Source organism: Pipra filicauda, unplaced genomic scaffold (genome assembly GCF_003945595.2).
Source record: "Pipra filicauda isolate LSUMZ 115617 unplaced genomic scaffold, ASM394559v2 scaffold196_size3971931_pilon, whole genome shotgun sequence".
Classification (NCBI taxonomy): Eukaryota; Metazoa; Chordata; class Aves; order Passeriformes; family Pipridae; genus Pipra; species Pipra filicauda.
Genome location: NW_024104305.1, coordinates 3,633,724 through 3,653,931, shown reverse-complemented (window position 1 = coordinate 3,653,931; position 20,208 = coordinate 3,633,724). Strand labels below are relative to the sequence as shown.

The following is a 20,208-nucleotide window of genomic DNA, read 5'->3' as shown; positions in this document are numbered from 1 at the left end:
TTTATTTCACTTCTTTCTACCACAGCCATCAATTGCAAATAACTTCAGCACAGCAGCTCGAACAGCTGTTCATCCTTATTCTCTAAAATGAAACCAACCATTTAGGAGCCTTAGTCCCTGATGTGATCCCTCTGTGGTGCTGGGACATGCCCTGATGCCAGAGCACCAAGTTGGAACATGGACCCAGCTACGTCCCGGATCAGGGGGAGCAAAAATTGCAACTGCACATCATCCTGGGGGATTGACCAGCTCACCCTCACCACCAGCAGCTACCTTCCCCCAAACTCACCTGCTGTGCCCAAGGGAGCTCTGCCACTCCACTTGAGAGCACAGGCAGGTGGATTAGTTTAAACTACCTTTAGTGGTACAGTTTAAATTGGGATTTAAACAAGCCCAGATTTTGCATGACCAAGCCTGCTAAGGCGTTTCAGGAAGAAGGTCACAGCCTCTAGTTAACAGGAGGGAATAAACAGAGCACATGGAGCTTTCTGAAGCTATTACAACTGTCCCTGCAGGAGATCAGGCCGAGTGACCGTGGCACACAAGGCAGATGGCTCTGAGAAAGGCAGGAGCACCCACGGACACCTGAACTCTGCAGCAGAGGAGCTGTGCTACCATCACCTGGCTGCTCCACCGGTTCCAAGGCCAGCGAACCTCAATTTCTGCACAGCCTTGGCCTAAAGTTCATCCAGTTTAAATAAGCTAAAACTACTTCTCGTTTCTAGTACACTGCTATTGACTCTAACCAGTGCAGTAACTCAAGAATATTTCTCTAGTGTAATCTGGGGACTGTAGCTACACACTAATGGAAATTCTGTGCAACTTTACTGGCTTCTTTGCTTGCAAACTGAACCTTGTAACTGTTTTAATGAAATCTTTAAAAATATTTCTACTGTTACAAAATCATAAGGAAATTTGTACCCAAACTGGTATTAGATTAAAAAGAATTTGTATAAAATGAAATTAATTTTGTTATTGAAAGCTGAGTTCTGAATGTCAGTTAACCTACACAAATTCATTACATTACAGTATATTCCTTACTCCTCACTGAACAGACTTGCATACAACTGGTCATTAATCAATTAATTACTGTTACCTTACTCATTGATACTCTGGTCCTCTGGATTGAAGAAACACAAAGCCCATTTGACAGTCTCTGACCCCTGGCCCTAGAATTTTCATGCTACCTGAACACAGAGTTTTACACTCTTTCACCCTTGCTCTGTTCCTCAGGCTTTCTGGAAACTCAGTTCCTTGCCCTGAGCCCACATGGCTCCGTGGTGCTGTGAAGGGAACACTGGCTGAGCACACCCAACTACTTCACTGTCACACACAGGACTGTAACCCCTGAGCTCAGCCCTGCCCAGCACACCTGGCTACTGGCACTTCCTTCACAGGTCCAGGAGGCAGGAATGATAAAGGCTGCTCTGACCACAGGTCACACGCAGAAAGCTGCTTCATCAACACTTCAATCAGTCAAACATTTAACTTGGCTCTTATTAAAGGATTCTGGAACAAGTCCAGCATACATCATCTACTGACATCATCACCTGCTTTTGTCACCTTGCAGGTGAAATGTTTGGAAGTTACCAAGTCCTCCAGCTTTGAGCAGTAAGTCCAGTGCACTTCATTCCACTAAAAGCCAGCATGGTCACACACTGCACTCCCCATGCTGAGCTGCTGTGCCCTCCCTTCCTGACAATAACATGTGAGATATCCACAGAGAGGCCACATGTGTGGGGGACTGCACTTCGGAAAATGCTTAATTTTAGTCCACTATTATCCTTGAAAAAGAATTAGGTTAGTAGAGTAGACGTGCAGAAATTATATTTTCTTTTCAGAACAGTTTGGTGTGATATACAGTTTTCAGTTAGTGAAGACAGAGATAAATATTATGACAGAAACATGAATATTTGGTAACTGGAGATGGAGCATGCATATAAACTCTGATGAAATCAATCTATGCCTTTTTTTTTTGACCCCTTAAATTTTTTTCCTCATTCATATTTCCTAAGTATCTGGATTGTTTTCTGCTTGCTTGTTTTGAGGTTTTGTTTCATTTGTGCTTTTGTAATTCGGTTGTTTTTTTGTGGTTTTGTCCCATTCTTAATTTCACACCTTTTCTTTGCCATATCGCAGGTTTAGTACAAAGCTGTTTTAGACACAGAATTGAACCAGCTACCAAGGTGGAACAGATAATAATCTGACAAACGGAAAAGGTTTTGTAGGAAGTCATTTATAGACAAAACCCACTAAGGATCTCCAGCACTATTTTACATTTTCACATGGCAGCTCTCAAACAAACTCTTTCCAGCTCTGGATTTCCAGGTTGGAGCAGGGGCCTCCATCCCTCTCAGTGGCATGGCTGTGCCACCCTGCAAAGGCAGAAGTGGCTGGTGGAGGTCACGGCCGGGACCGGGCCAGCATCTGTGCACGGGACAGGAAGGCTTCAGGAACTGACATCTAGGGAAATTCTGATTTCAGATTGCTGATTTTATTAAGCACTGTGCTATTTTTCAAAAATTACGGAAACACAACTATGATTCCCCAGTTCCTAGCCTGGACAGTTCAATTCCCAGTGCATCTTTCACAGGTATTACATAACATGAAACAGTTTAAGCCTATTATATTTGCAAGTACTCCATCAGGTGAACAGCAATTCTTTTTAAACAGCACCACTTGAGAGAAAAGCAGTGATTTCCACTGCCTACCTTCACTGGTTGGCTATACTGCTGTTGTCATCAAAAAAAGGCAACAGCTGAAAAAAATTTAGTATTATTTATTAAATATTTATAAAATGGTGAAAAGCTGTAAAAAGCTAAAAATATAATTCTGTTTAAAATGTATGTACTTCACACATATTTCTGTAGCATTTCAGCTCACTGCTTGGCTACGTTTCCATCGTTGGAATACATCTGTGCTGTGAGGCACCGGCAGGAACGGGCTGTTCCCAGGGATCCGGGCTGTTCCCAGGGATCTGGGCTGTTCTCAGGGATCCAGGCTGTTCCCAGGGATCCGGGCTGTTCTCAGGGATCCGGGCTGTTCTCAGGGATCCGGGTTGTTCCCAGGGATCCGTGCTGTTCCCAGGGACCCGGGCTGTTCCCAGGGGGCTGTTCCCAGGGATCCGGGCTGTTCCCAGGGATCCGGCTGTTCCCAGGGATCCGGGCTGTTCCCAGGGATCCGGGCTGTTCTCAGGGATCCGGGCTGTTCCCAGGGATCCGGGCTGTTCCCAGGGATCCGGGCTGTTCCCAGGGATCCGGGCTGTTCCCAGGGATCCAGGCTGTTCCCAGGGATCCGGGCTGTTCCCAGGGATCCGTGCTGTTCCCAGGGATCCGGGCTGTTCTCAGGGATCCGGGTTGTTCCCAGGGATCCGTGCTGTTCCCAGGGACCCGGGCTGTTCTCAGGGATCTGGGCTGTTCCCAGGGATCTGGGCTGTTCCCAGGGATCCGGGCTGTTCCCAGGGATCCGGGCTGTTCTCAGGGATCCGGGCTGTTCCCAGGGATCCGGGCTGTTCCCAGGGACCTGGGCTGTTCTCAGGGATCCAGGCTGTTCCCAGGGATCCGGGCTGTTCCCAGGGATCCGGGCTGTTCCCAGGGATCCGGGCTCGCTGCTCCCCCGGAGCTGCCAGCCAGTGCTCAAGTGCCCGTTCAGGCTGAATGTATTGTCTTACTTGTCCTTTATCTTCCATTTTAAATATCTACATCAACTACGCATTTACAACTATATGCAGTACGAAGGCTCAAAGCTTTGTGTAACTGAATTCTTGGTATAGGGGCATGTCTCAAATCAAATGCCATTTACTCAACTCTATAAACTTGTAATACACATTACAAGCAATGGGCAACCAGGAGAATCAGTGCAATGAGATTCCATATTTTTGCTTTTCTTATTGATACCGGTAAGCAGACATTTTCACAAACATTTGAACTAAGTGAGGCAATTTTTTAGTCTTCAACTTTCCTAACAGCTATCCTCTTGATTTCACCAATACACCTAATTCCTCTACCCATTCTGCCAGCCCCTGTACCAGGTACCACAGTCATGCCATGCTCCCCACACAAATTATCCAGTGCTGCCACCAGGAGCAGGCGGGCCTGGGGCTCGCTGGCTGACCCAGGCAAGCACTGTGCTCCGGGGCTGAAATCAGAAAGCTGAATTCTGCAATACTGAAGTCTGGGATACTACACCCGGACGGGGTCGCTCATCCTGACGGATGTCACTTCCCACGGCTGGGACTGGTGCCTCCCTTAGCTAAGGGAAGGCCTGAGGGACTGGCACTCAGCCGTGCCAGGGCTCCGCACTGGAGCCCCTGCTGCGCATGGGGCTGGGGGTGCCCGGGGGTCACTGCCCCTCCTGAGGATGACAGGTAACGTGTGCCCCCTGATCCAGCACATCCACCTGCTGCAGCCCACGGCTCACTCGGCTCCAGCCTCGGGAGAGCCACAACTCAGCCAACACAGTCACTCTGCCTCTCCCGCCCTGCCGAGTGGGAGGTGGACATTCACAGGAAAAACAACAGCCCTGTTCTGTGGCCCAGGCTACTCCTGGGTGAGGCAATAAGTATTGACATATGCAGTGGAGGTCAGTGTTAAACCATCACTTTTCAACTTAGTACCAGAGTAACTACACTGTAAGCTACAATTTTTTTTCATATTTGATCATCAGCAAATTGCATTAAAATCTTCAAATTCCTCAGGTCTTTTGGCATTCAAAAGCTTTGGTGGAATTTCAAAAAACATGGATTTGGGAACTATGACAAAATACTTCACAAGGTTCACTCATTTTTGATGCAGACATAAATAAAGACAGCACTTTTAACTTTCTGTGGAGCAAGATAAAAGATAGCATGTCCCAAAAGCATGCCCCCTCTGATCCTAAAGGTAGTTTTTTCTGAGTTTATAATTTGCCATGAAAGTTTGGTAACATGAATATAATGCAAACAATTTCAAATATACCCTTAGAAATACTGAAGCATTTGACACATCATCGGAGCAAACTGAAACCAGTTTCTGTGAGGAGAATTACCCCAGATGAGCTCACTGAGAGTGGTCGGGTCAGGACAAATGTGCCCCTGCCTGCTATGAAATGCCCTGGCAGGAGGTTGGCACAGTTTGGGGTGTCCCACATGGCACTGCCCCTCAGGTGGGGCAGAAGGCACAGCTTGGGTGAGAAAAACATGTGCCCGTGAAATGCAGCACATGTGCACCTCACTGGCAGTTTGAGTGTCCATCACAGAGCACAGCACTGTGCTGAACTGCTCTGCAATATTGCCTGCTACTACAGAAACTGCACATTCTAGTCCAGTGGGAAACACAGAGAAAATAAACCACCCTTGTGGCTACAAAATAGATTTGATCTTTCAAAACCCAGAGGACCTCAGGCAGGCACATCATTAATCAAAGTGACTGTCAGAAGCGCTAAAATTTCCTTTATCAGTTCTGGTGCTGCCCAAGGGGCTGCATTCCAAAGAGTCAGGTGTGCCAGTTACACACTTGCATTGAAGTGTGTGTGACAAGCTGCTGTTATCAGTGCAGGACTGTCCCACTGATAAGCAAGAGCCTTTTGGTTCCCCACACCACTCAGCCTTCCCGAGTCACACAACAGCAACTAAGGAAAGGAACCAGCCAGCTGTGAGAGCCAGGCCAGTGTGTTCAGCACTGCAGGCTGAGCCCTGGCACCACGGCTGTCCCCCGGCCCCAGAGCCTGTGCCACACATCTGCATGAGCCCCACGGCTGTCCCCCTGCATCACGGTGTGCTCCCACACAGCTGGCAGCCAGAACTGAACCCAGCAGAGCAGCCACAGCACAGAGGGAATGGCAGCTGCAATATTGCCTCTGTAGGGGAGGCTGAACAGCCCAGCGGCTTCCGACAGAAACCTCTGCATGGTACAGCACAAAACAAGTGAGAGGAGGCAACTGAAAACTCACACTGACTCCCCACTCTGTTATCTCCAGTCTTGTCGTGCACAGCACTGATAAAGCCCTTTAATACTCACATGTGACACTAATTGTGCAATTTCAAGTTCTTAAGAAGTTTGAAATGTATGGGATGCCATGAAATATCTTAAGAGTACTGAGTACAGTACCCAGTTATAAAAATTAATTATGAGAAGAAATAATTTTAACATGCAAGTAACTTACAAGTACACAAGAATAAACTGTATTGGACTCCAGGGCTGCAGCTGATTGAGTGCCTCCTACTCCACCCATCACACTACAACCGCTGAGGATCCACAGACCAGGTCTCCTTCCCATCCTTCACACCCCCCTCGGGACAGCAAATCAGCTGCTCCTCTGCCCTGCCTGCAGTTACTGTGCACTTGTAACACAGGTGGGAACAGACCAACAAGCCTGACCTACAAGGACCTGTGTTTGCTTTGCTTTGTCCACGTGTACAAAGCAACACTCATTTCTCACAACCAAAAGCACCAGAAGGAACCTTGCAGTGAGGTGGGAGTCCCTCAGGTGCCCCCTGGGGGGTGACAGTCCAATCACTGGCAGCAGAGCCACACCAGGGCCAGGACAGCAGTGGGTAAATCAGAGAACTGCTCTGGCCACTGAGGTCAGCAAACCCTTCAGCTGGACTCTGACACGGAATGCTCCCAAACATTTTAACCACAATAAAGGAGATTAAAGCACTGGCTTTGAAACAAAGCACTGTTGATTTCCTCAGGGACAGAAAACTTGAACAAAGGATAAAAATAAAAAGTTGTATGACTCTTATGTTTTAGTTCTGCTGGCTTTTTTAGGGTTTGTAATTGTTTCATGGGGAGGGGCAGTTGTTTGATTTTTGGTTTTTAATATAAGACTCTGCCAGGCAACTCTTTCATCTGGTCAGGAGAAACATCACCTTGCTCCCAAACCAAGTTGTCCCTGTTTCTGGGAGCAGGCTGTGAGCTGCCCATGACTCATCTCTCAACACAGCATTCCATTTCCAAGAGTTTTCTCCATGCCCTCTTCATGTTTATTTAATTTCTTGTCAGCCTTAGCAAAACATTTACATCACCTACTTTGGGGAAACACAGGTATCTTCTCATGGCTCTAAATTTTGCTGTTGTACTTGTGTTTGCTGTGAAACTGTTCTAAGAGATTGTTTTCCCTTAAATCTTTCAGCAATTCTTCTAACTACACTGGAAGCAACTGTCTGTGAAGAAATGAAAGCTGTTCAAGCACAGATATACTGGTTTTCCCCAGCTTCTCACACATCTCTTAAAAGGGATATCCCCCTTACAGAGTAAGTCAAAGCATTAACCAACACCACACACGTGCCAGGACATATTGCCCAGACCAAGCTTTAAGCCCATGTCCCTCAGCACAAAAGTAATGTAGCATCACATTCACACCTCAAGTAGTTTGATGTATAAAAACACCTCTGTTAGCTGGTACACTGGATTTTTAAAATCTATTTTTAAATAATTGCCTCCTGTTTCTTAAGTTTTTGTAGGAACAACTTTCCATTTAATTTGCAGAAATATTTACTATGACCACAGAGGGAAACATTTCAGAATGATACCCAGGTTTACTGCTGAAGGAATCCAGAAACAAACAGTACTTAAGGCAAGAAACACTAATGTTCAGAGCACACTCTAAATCCACGCCAGCAGAAGCTCTGTTGGAACCCAAACTGCAGGTACAAATGGTTCATAAGGACACATGTTATCGAGGCTTTCTGATTCATTTCACATGCTTGAGATCAGTGAGTCCTCAAACACATTTAGACTTACAAAGACTGCTGGGGAATTAAAATAAATAAATAATCAGAATACTCGTTACACCTGAAACACTAACAAATGCTTTGCCATAGCTACGGTCATTGCATAGAAAATACATGAGGAATGTTTCACACTATTTACATACTTATAGCAAGATGTTCCCTGAAAACACATGTAATGACTGACAGTTTCAGAAAAGCTGAATGAAACTGGATAGGTAATTTAGGGCAAAAAATAAATAATTGGATTACTGCATTTAACTAGCATCATTACTTTGACACAAATATGTGTAAGTCTACTCTATTTCTCCTGGGCTGAATCTAAAAAGTAAAATTTAACATATTTAGAGAGAAATTAAAGCTTTAAACCACACATTCTATTGAAAATGTAATCAATTATTAGAAGACCTCTTGAAACTGTCCCGTAACTCTTCACAGCAAATCCGCATTTTTTTAATACTTTGGACGTTAATGGAGGTGAATAGCTACCAGTGAAAATATATGAAGAGGACATAAGTACCACTAAAAAGCCTTTAACTTATGGGACAAATGAAAGTAAAGTCATCAGGACCTGTACCTTGTGCTGGCGACACTTGGTGACTCTGCTCCAAGCCTACATCTCTCTAGCTGATTAGCCACAATTTGCCTTTCCACTTCCAGTTCTCTGGTAAGTCTTTGAAATTGGAGCTCCTGAAATTTCAAAATAAAAAGAAAAGCATTCTTGATGTTAAAAAATGGGTGTAGATTAACTCTGAAACAATCACTGATTCATCACAATCATGTTTTTTTGTTTTGACTCTTCCTTAGGGGAATAAACTATAAAGTGGAAATTTAATGGTTCCTTAAATCAGTGATTCATGCAAATATTGATTTATCACCTGTTACAAAAAGAAAAACATGTTTAAGCATTTTTGGATTTTATTCCTCCTGCAATTAAATTTTTTGTGTCTCCTTATGTTCCCACAATCTAACAAAATCAGTGCCTGTAAAGTCAGTCTTCAATTGCATCTATAAACAAGGAAACTGGAAAATACCATATCCTAACCTTTACAATCACAAACCTTCAAATCCTAAACTATTCCACATTCTGACTTCTGTACTTGGAAACCTTAACATTTATCATTTCAAACTGGCTGAGGGTACAGATGAGCTATTTCACCTGAGTTCAGCTTTTGTCACATTTCTTGGTCAAAGGTACCAAACCTGAGCCTTTGTAACAGGCTTGTGGAATGTGACACGGGACACCAGTGCTGCACAGGGTGGGTGTTACTGAAACCTGGAACCATTTCCTACAGCACTCTGAAATGAGACTGTGCCACATCAAGGGATATTGGGGGTGTTCTCATCCACAGTCAGCGTTTATGAACCACAGAAAAGGCTTCTATCGAGCAATCACATTATTTTTCAAACTGATATTGTAAACCCTCTGAAGTTTGTAAACTGTTCAACGCTATATAAAAATAGATGAACACAAATATTTAATGATCTGATGAAGCAAGTCTTACATACAGGTCAAGTACAGCACAGAGCACTCCTTTGACTTGACAGCTCAAATTACTGACCAGGTTTTTCCCTGTGTGTAACTCATGCAATGGAACTGCACATGAGCTCTCCCCCTCGCACAGTGCCAGGGATCACAGCTCATGACAACTGTTCCCTCACACCTCACATCACACAAACAGGGCTGAACCACCCCCCTCTCATGAATGGCTCTCCTTCCACTCCCTTTTCAGCAAGATGAAGGGTGGTTCAGCAGTGCTCCACGGCTCCCAGGTCCTCTGCTCCCAGGACCTCTGCTCCACGGACCTCTGCTCCCAGGTCCTGCCTTGAGGACTTCCACAGGAGACTCAGAGTAACAGAAGGGAAAAGGTACTCTAACCCCAAGATTTACCTTGCAGAAGTAGTACTGACAACACAAGGAGATCCCCTCCAAGAACCCCGCAAAAGAAGACTAATTGGCACCTATCTCCTCAGGAAGGCAGCTCAGGGCCAGGGCAAACAGCAGGTGCCCTCCTGCCGGAACGACCAGATGAGATGGCAGAACCAAAAAGGCTGCTCCGGACAGTCTGAGCCCCACTCCCCACACGGGCTGTTCCAAACAGAGCCTCCTGCCCCTCCCAGAGGATACGAGGGATTGTGGACACTTCCCAACACTTGGAGAGCTCCCTAACCAAACCGAATAACCACACCCTCACATCCCGAATGTTGGCCACAACCCCAGGCTCGGCACTCAGGACATGGAGCTCTCCCAGCACTGCCCCCGCACAGGAGCACCCACAGAGCAGACTGTGCTTTTCTGCTGCTGCTCCACTCGGGGAGCAGGGGATACACTGCAGTTATGGGGGGAACCGGGGCCCTCAGCCTCCTCCTGGCCACCCCTGCCAAGAGGCTGGCATTGCTGGCAAGCCCTGGCATTGGAAAAGCTTGGCACAGTGGATGCTCAGATTTGAAAGAGCATTTCAGACATATGTTCTAAACTCGGATTTTATTTAAAGCTGCTTTTAAACAGAATTCTACAGCTAAATCATTTTAATTCCAAGACCTGAGATGAAGAGCCTCACAAATATGATAACCCACAGACCACCACAAACCTCATGGGCCCGTGACTGGAACAGAAAGCATGGAGAATATCCAAAGGTTTGTATGACACAGAGACCCAGTTGTCACAGTCTGACACCAGTGCTTGGCTTGATACAGCTTCATGTTATACCACGAGGGTCCACAGGCTCCAGTCAGCTCATTCAGACAGTTTGTCTTAAGCAAAAAAAGTCAAAGAAATTCATAAATGATAATTTATTTTCCAATTCTAAGTCAGAATATAGATGATACATCCATCTAAAAGCTGATTCTCCAGAATGTCATTCACATGCTAGCAGAGAATGCCATGATTTCAAAAAAAATCCATTCAGATGCTGAAGCTCTGCAAGTTTTGGAGCAAATGTCAGCAAGACAAGCTTCTTCCAGATTAAATGATGGGTGTACTGTACAGCACGTAACAAACACAAACCTTCAAAATACACAGTACTGTGCTGCTTGTTTGCAGAAATAACAGAAAACATTTAGCCTGTGTTTAAAGCTGTTTCCTGTTCCTTACTCTTAAACCAATATTCAAATAGCAATGTCACAGATGCAAACTCTGAATGTGAACCAATTGTTATTTACCAATCTTTTAATTAGATGAATAAAGTAAAACATATGCTAGCCATTACCTGCTTCCATTCAAGCAACCTCTATTAATCTGCCTTTTCATTACATACAGAAGCAATAGTGAACACATTATTCTAGAAGACCCCTTGTTGCATAACATCCAAAGTAACAAATTGCCTATTTAAGTAAAAATCCCTGTTTTTTGCCCCACACTGCAAAACTTCAAAGCCAGTTAAAACAAAACAACTGTAATTCAACTTTTCTTGAGAGTGGGAGTGGTGAATGGAATAAATGGGTAACAGAGCAATATATTTTACTTCATTTATTTATACTACGTTCAAAAAGCAAAACTCACTCAATTCTATCACAAAACCTGTGTTAAGGAGAAATAAGAGAAAAAAACACCAAGTCCTGCTCAGCCACTTGTGAAGCACTTGCACTGCTGAGTTTGGACCAACAGCATCAGCTGCCTACACTGTTCTTCATCCCTCTGTTTTGGTGTTGACCAGAAAGCCCACAAGCCCCACAGTGCACTGAGCAGCAGAGGGGTAACTCATCTGCCAGTTTGAAATCACTCTGATGCTCAGGGAGATCTCAAGTGCTTTTGTAAGTGCAAGCACAGCAGAAAAAACCAACCCATCTCTATTTTGTAGTGTGAGTACGTTCTGGCATGGGCAGCCTGGGAGCCCAGGAAAGCAGGAGTTTACAGACTTTTTGAAACAAGTGCTGACTTTTGTGTGTGTCTTCTTAAATTTGGTATATGCAGCTGGAGGTGATAGGTATTAAGCACCTGCATAAATAGACAAGAGGTCCCATCTGGACCAAGCTGGAATGCCTCAATGCTTTAAGCCTTTTTTCTTTTAGCTTAAATCATAGTATTACTATAGAAAACTAAGTCCTAATCAATTAGAAATCGATCACCTTCCTAGTTTATGCTTCCTTATAAAGACATTTGATACCACTCTGAATGACCTACCCCCCATGGTGTGTATCTATCAGACAGCACACTGGTTCTGGCAGGAATCTCCTGGAATTTGTCTCCCTGGTCAGCTCTCTGGGAGCAGTGGGAGAGCATGCTCCTCAAACAGGGAGCTCCCAGCACAGAGGAGCTGCTGCCCTGGGCACAAATCACAACCCACTGCCTACTACAGCACTGCCTGATGACAAAATGGCATCATAGGACTCAAAGACAACTCTTAATAAGCTTATTAGCATTTGCAGCAGAATATCCATGTGGCAAGCACATACTGAAATTACAGGTGCAGGTCACAGAACACGCTGTCATACTGCATTCCAAGGAGCAACCAAATCTCCTCACACAGACACACTACTCTGGCTTGGCCAGAACCACTTTTTTCCAAGACTATCCAATATACATCAAGGGAAAAAAAACTAACCTGTAATTCTATTCACCCCTTTAGCAGTAACTACTTAATTATCTTATCAAAACACAGGTTTTGTGCTCAGAACCTAAATTCCACCGCAAAACCACAGACCATAATTCTTAAAACAAACCAAGAGAAAATGACAGCTTTAACCACAGTTGCAGGTTCAGAGCAGGAAGCACACAGCAGCTTGCTCTGGGAGGCAGCTGTACCGGCTGCAGGCACACAGGCTGCCAGGAGTGAGAACCAGAGCCCAGCACATTTTAGAGCTGTGTCATTTCCTTTTGGAGGCTCAAGCTTTCAGAGGAGGGACAAAGCCTGCATGGGGTGTTGACGTTGTGGTGTTCACCCCAGGTGACCACGAGCTCTTCCCTGGCGAGCTCCACGTGCCCTGGTAATTCCTTGGCAGCGATGCCGAGACCTGACTCGAGATGACACATCCCTGCCGCAAGGTACAGACCAGACCAGTTATACCAACCCTGACAACTGAATCCTTTTGCCATGTGAAAGCTGAGTGCCTCTGACAGGCTGGTGGCTCCCTGGCAAGGGACAACAACCACCAACACGCTGGGCTGGGCTATTGCCAGCAAATATTTGACAATGGGTAAGTAATGGGAATGCAGTTTGCATGACTGACCATGAAGACTCTTGTTTTCCTGTTGCATGCTTTGGATAATAAATAAAAGAAGGTTTAGAGGCAATTCTGTGCCTTCTATCTGCATCCCATCATGATACCATGTTGCAGACTCACCCTTTTAATTTCTGTTAATGAGGAACTTTCATCCTGCAGTAACATGGATGAGAATGAGGAATCCAGATTACAATGCTAAAAAATCAAAAATTACTTTCCTCCTGCCCTGTTGTGAATACTCCTGGCAAAACACCAACAACTTGAAACTTTGAACAAAGGCTGGTCCAGGTGGCTAATGGAAGATTTTGTGGTGACAGGTCTGCAAGAATAAGCAGCAATGGCACAAGCAGTGAAGTCACAGACTCCTTTTGGTGGTTCATGCCTGGCTAGTCAGACCCAGACTGGGCAGCTGTGATAGCTGAGGGAGACAATGTCTCTAACAGACAGATGCATCTCTTGCAGCTTCTTGGTCAGTTGTCAGGGGCTGCTGTGGCAGAAGACAGGACACGGATGGGCTGGTACTCCAAGCTGCAGTAACACTGGCATATGCTAAGTTGCTTCAACCACCAAATGTCACTGTCTGTGAAACACGACCAAGGTAATTGTCAGCTGAACTATGAAATGTGTTCCTAATCACAAAAATGTTGCCTGTTGAACAACTGAGTTAAGACTCTTTCAATAGCTCAAGTTGCTGATCTAAGAAAGTGCAGCCCACATCTGAGAGGAATATTTTACCTCGCATTTACTATTTCTCATTCACTGCCACACACAGTGCAGAGCCACACAACTCCCATCGCCTATGAAAGTTCACACAGTGCTACAGAAAAGGCAACAACATTTCAGATATTTTTATGATACAAACATGCAATGAAGAAGAGGACAAACAAAATTAAGTTCACTTGTACCTTCCTTCACATTAAATCTCCTGCACTGATCTATGCAGAGTGCTACATTTCAAGTTGCTGTAATTCGGAGTGAGATCAAGCGACTACTTAAAAACATATTGTATTTTCCAACATGAATGCCATACTGTAGTGACCTGATATTTAAATTCTCTACCAGAATCTATTTCAGAAAAAACCTGTACTTTTAACTAACCATATAAGAGCAACCTCAATTGTTGTCTGTAAAAATTAAGTTTACTCACGCACACAACTGCATTTGCATGCTTTCAGTATCTCAGGATCTTCCAAAATAGAAGACAAAAGATAAAAAATTGGGCAGTGCAGAGAATCACAGATTACAGGATGTGAAATGACATAGCTACAATTACTGGCTGATCACACTTACTCTGCATTCAACAGCAGCAGACCATTAAAGCCCTTAATACTTTTATGCCCGCATTGTTCACTAGTCTGGTACAACACTTTAGTGCTGCTCTAGCTGACGAGGGATCAGACTTTCAGCAGTTCATAGAAAGCTCACTGATGGCAGTGTCAGAAGGGAAGAATGGCACTGGAGGCATTCCTGGCTGCCTCTGACACATCCTCTGTGAGCCTCGTGACAGCGCTGGGGCTGCTGAGATCGGTGTGGAGCCCAGTGTGCTCTGCCAGCTGGGCACGGGGGCTCAGCCACTGCCGAGCACACAGCCTGCTTACCCACACTAAGGGTGCTACAAAGGGTGTCACTGCCCCAGGGTATTTCAAGGGCACCCACACTTCTGGGCAGGCTCTTCCACCAGGGGAATTTCTCCTCAGAAGCCGAACAGTACACGCGAGACAGGAGAATTAACTTCTAGACCTTCGCATGGAAAAAGGAGTACAGAGAATTTTGGTTAAGGAAATGAGTTGGCCATTTCACCTGAGACAGGAGTGGCATATATTTTGTCCTAGAATACAACCTTTGGGAAGTTGGCTTCTCAGACTTGACTCACTGAAACTAGAAATGCTTCTAAACAGCAGAAACCATAAACTATAAAAATCTCAATAACTACATGAAAAAATTGTACTTAAACAATAAAGAAGCAAAAAAAAGCAAATTTCAAGTTCTCTATTTATACAATATGGTTCAATACACTTATACAAAAGGAAAAGATTTTGCTGAAGTGTTGAACAGTAGAACACTTCTAGGAAAACACTAAGGGAAACCCAAAGGATTTATGATTATCCATCTGAAAGCATATCCAATCATTCTTACCCTGTCACTGGTTAACAAAAGAAAAGGTGAGAGATTGTCCATCTCTAGGTGTCAATAACAACTAAACCAAACTACAAAACCTGCCACTGCTGCAAGTGCTTCTCTCTTAGCAAAGACATCAAAATCAGCATATTCCACTTACTTTTGAAAATTGCATCGATGAGTGTTTTTTCCTGTGAGACCTTTTCTCTCAGCCCAATCACTGAAAACTAACATGCTAAGCAGGAAATCCACAATTCCAAATGATCCAATTTAATCTTCACAGTTCAGCAGCAGCTCATTCCAAATCCAGCAGGGTACAGCTCGCACATGGAAAGAAGCAGTGATTCCACAAACATGCCAGGAGCAGTTGACAACTAGCTGCCCTACATTCTAACCCCCTAAAAAAGTTACCGCTACGCTGCTGCCCCTACAATTTTTAACAAGTTGTTATTTTAGTACGAAAATACTCTATTTACTTTTAATATGGATAAGAGACTTCCAGCCCTTCCTGTGGATGGGCAGCACAGTGGCACCTCCAGTCACTGGGGAGCTCTCTGGTGAGCCAGGACTGATGATAAATGCTGGGGAGTGGCTGGGCGAGCTCCTCTGCAGCTCCCTCAGTGCCCTTGGGGAATCCCAGCTGGCCCCATGGACCTGTGAGTGTCTCAGTGGCTCGGCAGGTCACTAACCAGAGATACCAGTTATACCAGCACGAGTCAGTGCTCCCCTGACTGTGAGCCAAGAGCACACCTGCCTGTGTACCCACAAAATAACTCAGTCTGGGGACAGAACTGTCCCCTGCCCTAGCCAAAGCCAGTGGGGCTTGTGGTAGCACTGCTGGAATTTATACTAACGAGGGATGTGTTTTCACACTAAAATGGAACTTGAGCTTTGTCAGTAAAGTACAAAGGTGTAGCAATCTAAATTTCTCACAGGTTACACTTGTTCTATTATTTTACACACTAAGAGTGAATTGAAACGTTTCTTTCCTAAAATATAACCAAGGGAGATTTGCCCAGCCACCTGACACCTGACTCAATGAGGGTCTGCTTGGAGTTCAGGGGACACACTCCAGTTTGGTAAAACAGTTGCTAAACTAATTTGGCATAATAGAAAAAAGAAACAAACGGAGAGTTTATTTAGAAGTGGGTTGCAGGGTTCATAGACTAATGAGTGCAACTTTTTATATAATCATGGCTATTGTATCTCTGCTATGGCAGGAAGCTTAAAGTTATTCAATAAATTTATCTATTTCGGAACTACTATAGTAATTTTAAAAGTTTCTATTAAGTTAAAATCTGGACAATTTGACAAGTAATAATAAAGACTTTCCTGGATTGTGTTTCCACTGCAGTGCTTCTGAAGTACTTAAGTCAGGGTGTGGCAGCTCTATTTTACAAACACTGACCTGCTGCACCTCACAGCAATTCCTGTACCAAAGGAAGCTGGACCACAGCAAACAGTGTAGTAGTTTCTGTTCAAGCTTAATAAAGTAAAGAACTGCACTGGAAAATATTCTGTTCTGGGCTTTCTGCCACACAGGAAGGGTGTTGAACATGTCAGTGTCCATAATTATTATCAACAGAAAAAATACCAGAAAGCAACAGTTTGGCTCTTAATGCTTTCATGTTATCACTTCCAAGAGTGAAGTACAATTTACATCTTCCTCCCTTCACCCTCATTTTATGTGTCTGTACATTCTACACTAAGGCTCCAGTTCTGAAGTTTGTGTAACACTATTAATGACAATTTTAACTTTTTAGTTTTCATCAGAATTTAATGATGTAGTAGCCCACGTATCTTTTCATAGTCTTTTTATGAATGGAAAGGGGGAGAAGTTTTAACCTCATTTTCAAAATGAAGAAATATTCCATTATCATTTTTTCTCTAAGACTAATAAAATATAAAAACATTGCTTGGGTAGGCAAGGGAATACTAACAAATGCTTTTCACTGCACACTCGTGTATGAGGTTGTTACAGGCAGTGCTGCCCTAAGTGCAACCTCAGAGTGAGCACAACTGCTGCAGCAGTGCAGAGACACCCTGGGCACTGAGATCCTGCCTGGAGATCCCAGCAACCACAGTCCTGGCACTGGCACTGCTCTGGGCACTGAGATCCCTGGAGATCCCAGCAACCACAGTCCTGGCACTGGCACTGCTCTGGGCACTGAGATCCCTGGAGATCCCAGCAACCACAGCTCGGACACTATTATGGGACCACACGAGAACTAATACATCAAGTGTTTGCATTCAGAGTTACCATCTTGAATCAAGCACTATTCATCTTAAAGGAAGTTGCAAAACAGAGACAGCAAAGTGGATTTCTTCTGATATTCAGATGTTACAAATTCCATATTAAGCCAAGAAAGATCATCGTTATTTCTCATTCTGATACAATGAAAGCCAAGTTGTTACTTCTCTCTTTGTGTTCTTTAAAAAAGACCAACCCAAAACCAAAGCACCAACAAAAACTTTGGTCAGAATGTTTCTTCATAAAACTGCAATTTTTTCCCCCTTGAATAACTTTTACACATTAAGACTGAACTTGACTGCAAACACAATTTGATTTTCCTATAGAGACTATCACCTTAGATACACACCCATAAATGTGTGCAGATTTGAAATACTTTAGTACCTTGGTATTGCTAACTGAAACCAAACTCAAAGTTTAAGTCCCATTCTCTAATAAAATGCAATTAATCATACCCAGTCTGTATGTGCAGGTCTCTGCAGCACTGTACACAGCTTTGCAGGATGGTCAAGGACCGGTTCCAATGTTCCATCCATTCGACACCAGCTTTTCTTCTTTCAACACTAAACCTGCATTTCCAGTCTGACTTACAACGCAATGCAGACATTCCAATGGATACAGAACACCAGAATGATGCTTCTGTTCAATGCAGGTAACTGAACCCCTTATATTCAGACTCTGATACACAAAATATACGACAGTGACGCTGGGCAACACGCCATAGAAAAAAACCAGGGGTGTTTTTTCCAGCAGTGCAATAAGAGACAGCTGTTAACTCCACACACACTGTGAACTGACAAATTGCTGCAAACAAAGCAGATACCTGTTCCTTTACAGAAGCTAAAATGGTGGTGGCAGTAGCCTCTGGTTCCATGCCTGGGCCCGCTGATGTCTCCTGCGCTGTCTGTGGCAGCCCCTCCTCCACCATCGGGCTCTGCTCAGGGGCTGGCATCTTGCCTGCAATAACAAGATTTTAAGATAGTTTACATTTTGAGCCAGTGACGTTTAAAATTCAAGTTTTCAGGAGTATAAATGATCTTATACTTTTTTCTAAAAACTTCCCAAACTTAACCAAGTTAGCAGAGAACTTTGCATTACTAATATCAATGTATGTTGCTTTGACTGTGCTTTACCTTCACTAACAGAGACCAGAATCACCCACAGAACACAAGGGTTGGGCAGAAGCAAGCAAGCAGCACGACATTTAATGATTATTATTAAAAACACTATTTTGTGCTGGTTATTAAAAAAGCAAAATTCAAGATGCATGAAAAATAGTAGTGCTAACCATTAAGAATGCCCAGGATCAGTACCATTTCAGCACGTGCAGTTTTCAGCATAGAATGACACATAACAGCAGAATGCTCTGCTGTCAGGAGCAAACCATGGAAGAGACTAATTATGGTAATAAAAACTTAATGGAAATAACGCTTCTAGTGCTCTTTTTGCAAAAGAGGAAATTAAAATACCAAAGTTAAAGCAATTGCCCTGGGCTATGGATAGCCTGGAAAAGACTGACAGGATTAGCATCCAAGAATCCCAAGCTGCACTATTGCAGAGGCAGTGCACTAAAAACTCCAGTCCATGGGAAAAAGCAATTTATTTGTTCAATTATCGAAGTCACTATTAACTAATATTACAGAAATACTTATGAAATGTGTTTAATGCTTTGAAAATAGCGTTAAACTATTAAAGGTGGCATTCATGTTGCTTCTGCACACATACCACGCTATAATTTCCTTCAGAAAACAAAGCTTGTAAGGTCTAATGTTACAAGTAGTCCGTATTTCATTTTAGATTTTCAGAACAAACTCATTCAATATTCCTAGAGCAGACAAATAGGAACACAAGTTCCTTCCCCCTTCCCTTCCTTACACAGAGTTAGGAGATGCTTATGCTGCAAATGGGCTCCAAGGCTGAGGATGGACCCATGAGACCCCTCAGCCCAGAGCTGTGTTAGCCATGACCACCCGGATGAGCACAGGGCACCCACTGCCATAAAGAGACAGGGCAACCCACAAGGTTAGCGCACACCTCTGCTGCAGGGCTGCCTCCTTCTCCCTGGGCTGGAAGGGGACTTGAGCTGACCCTGGAGGGATCTCTTCTGGAAACACTCTACAGGACCACTGGCCTCCTGGGAGGTTTCTGCCCTCGCACAGGCAAAGCACAGTGTTGTCAGAGGAGTGCTGTGCTGCCACGGGCAGGCTCGGGCACACAGGAGGAGCAGACACTGAAGAGGGACGGTGTAAGGACAAGTACTTTCATTTTGCTTCCTGTACAGTGGCATGTGCACCGTGAGATGGATGGCTCCTGCTCAGGCCCATGAGCCTCACCGAGAACAGGGTCTTTATTAACCACGCTGTTCCTGTCTGCTAAAAATGCTGGTGACACGGTTCATGTGCAGTTTCACATCAGTCACTGAGGGATTCAAACAGTCTCAGGGGAACTCAAGTGATGTGAGTGATGAGAGGCAGTGGAGCAGTCATGGGGACAATATGTGGTCCAGGAGCCTGGTCACCCACCAGCTTCTGCCATGGCAAAAGGAGAAGGAAAAGCTGCTTCCCAAACACATCAGAGCAGGAGCCCAACTCAGGATCAGCCACTTCTGGGGCAGCACTTCTCCTCCCCTCAGCACCTTGCAGGTGTAGCACAGGGAGGCTGCCCCATACCCTGAAATGAGTCTGTATGAACAGCCTGTTCTCACTGTACATCGCTATCACAATTATCTTCTGGAACAAGGAAAATGAAACTGCACAAACGTGGCACTGCCAGGTTTCTAGTGTCAGGACTGCACAGGGACACCAGAGCACGTGCACAGGGACACCAGAGCACGCTGGTTCAGCCACACCAAGAGCCACTGCACTTCCTTCCCCTCTCCTTTCCTCCCCTTCCCACACACACGGGTCTCCCCTCACCTTCCCACAGACATGGATCTCCCCTCACCTTACCCTCCCACAGGCACAGG

General features: G+C 44.6%; 1 protein-coding gene across 8 annotated transcripts in view; it reads right to left on the bottom strand.

Annotated features, from left to right (window-relative positions):
• The window catches only part of PKP4 (plakophilin 4), an 83,564-nt gene that overhangs the window by 39,500 nt on the left and 23,856 nt on the right, over positions 1-20,208 (bottom strand). For all 8 annotated transcript variants that reach the window (XM_027734575.2, XM_027734576.2, XM_027734577.2 and 5 more), the window contains 2 exons: positions 18,067-18,200; positions 8,289-8,401 (listed from right to left, as the gene is read on the bottom strand). In XM_027734575.2, the coding sequence (XP_027590376.1) occupies positions 8,289-8,401; positions 18,067-18,195 (242 nt within the window). In that variant the 5' untranslated portion in view covers positions 18,196-18,200. Of the gene's footprint in view, positions 1-8,288; positions 8,402-18,066; positions 18,201-20,208 lie in introns of those variants that run through there.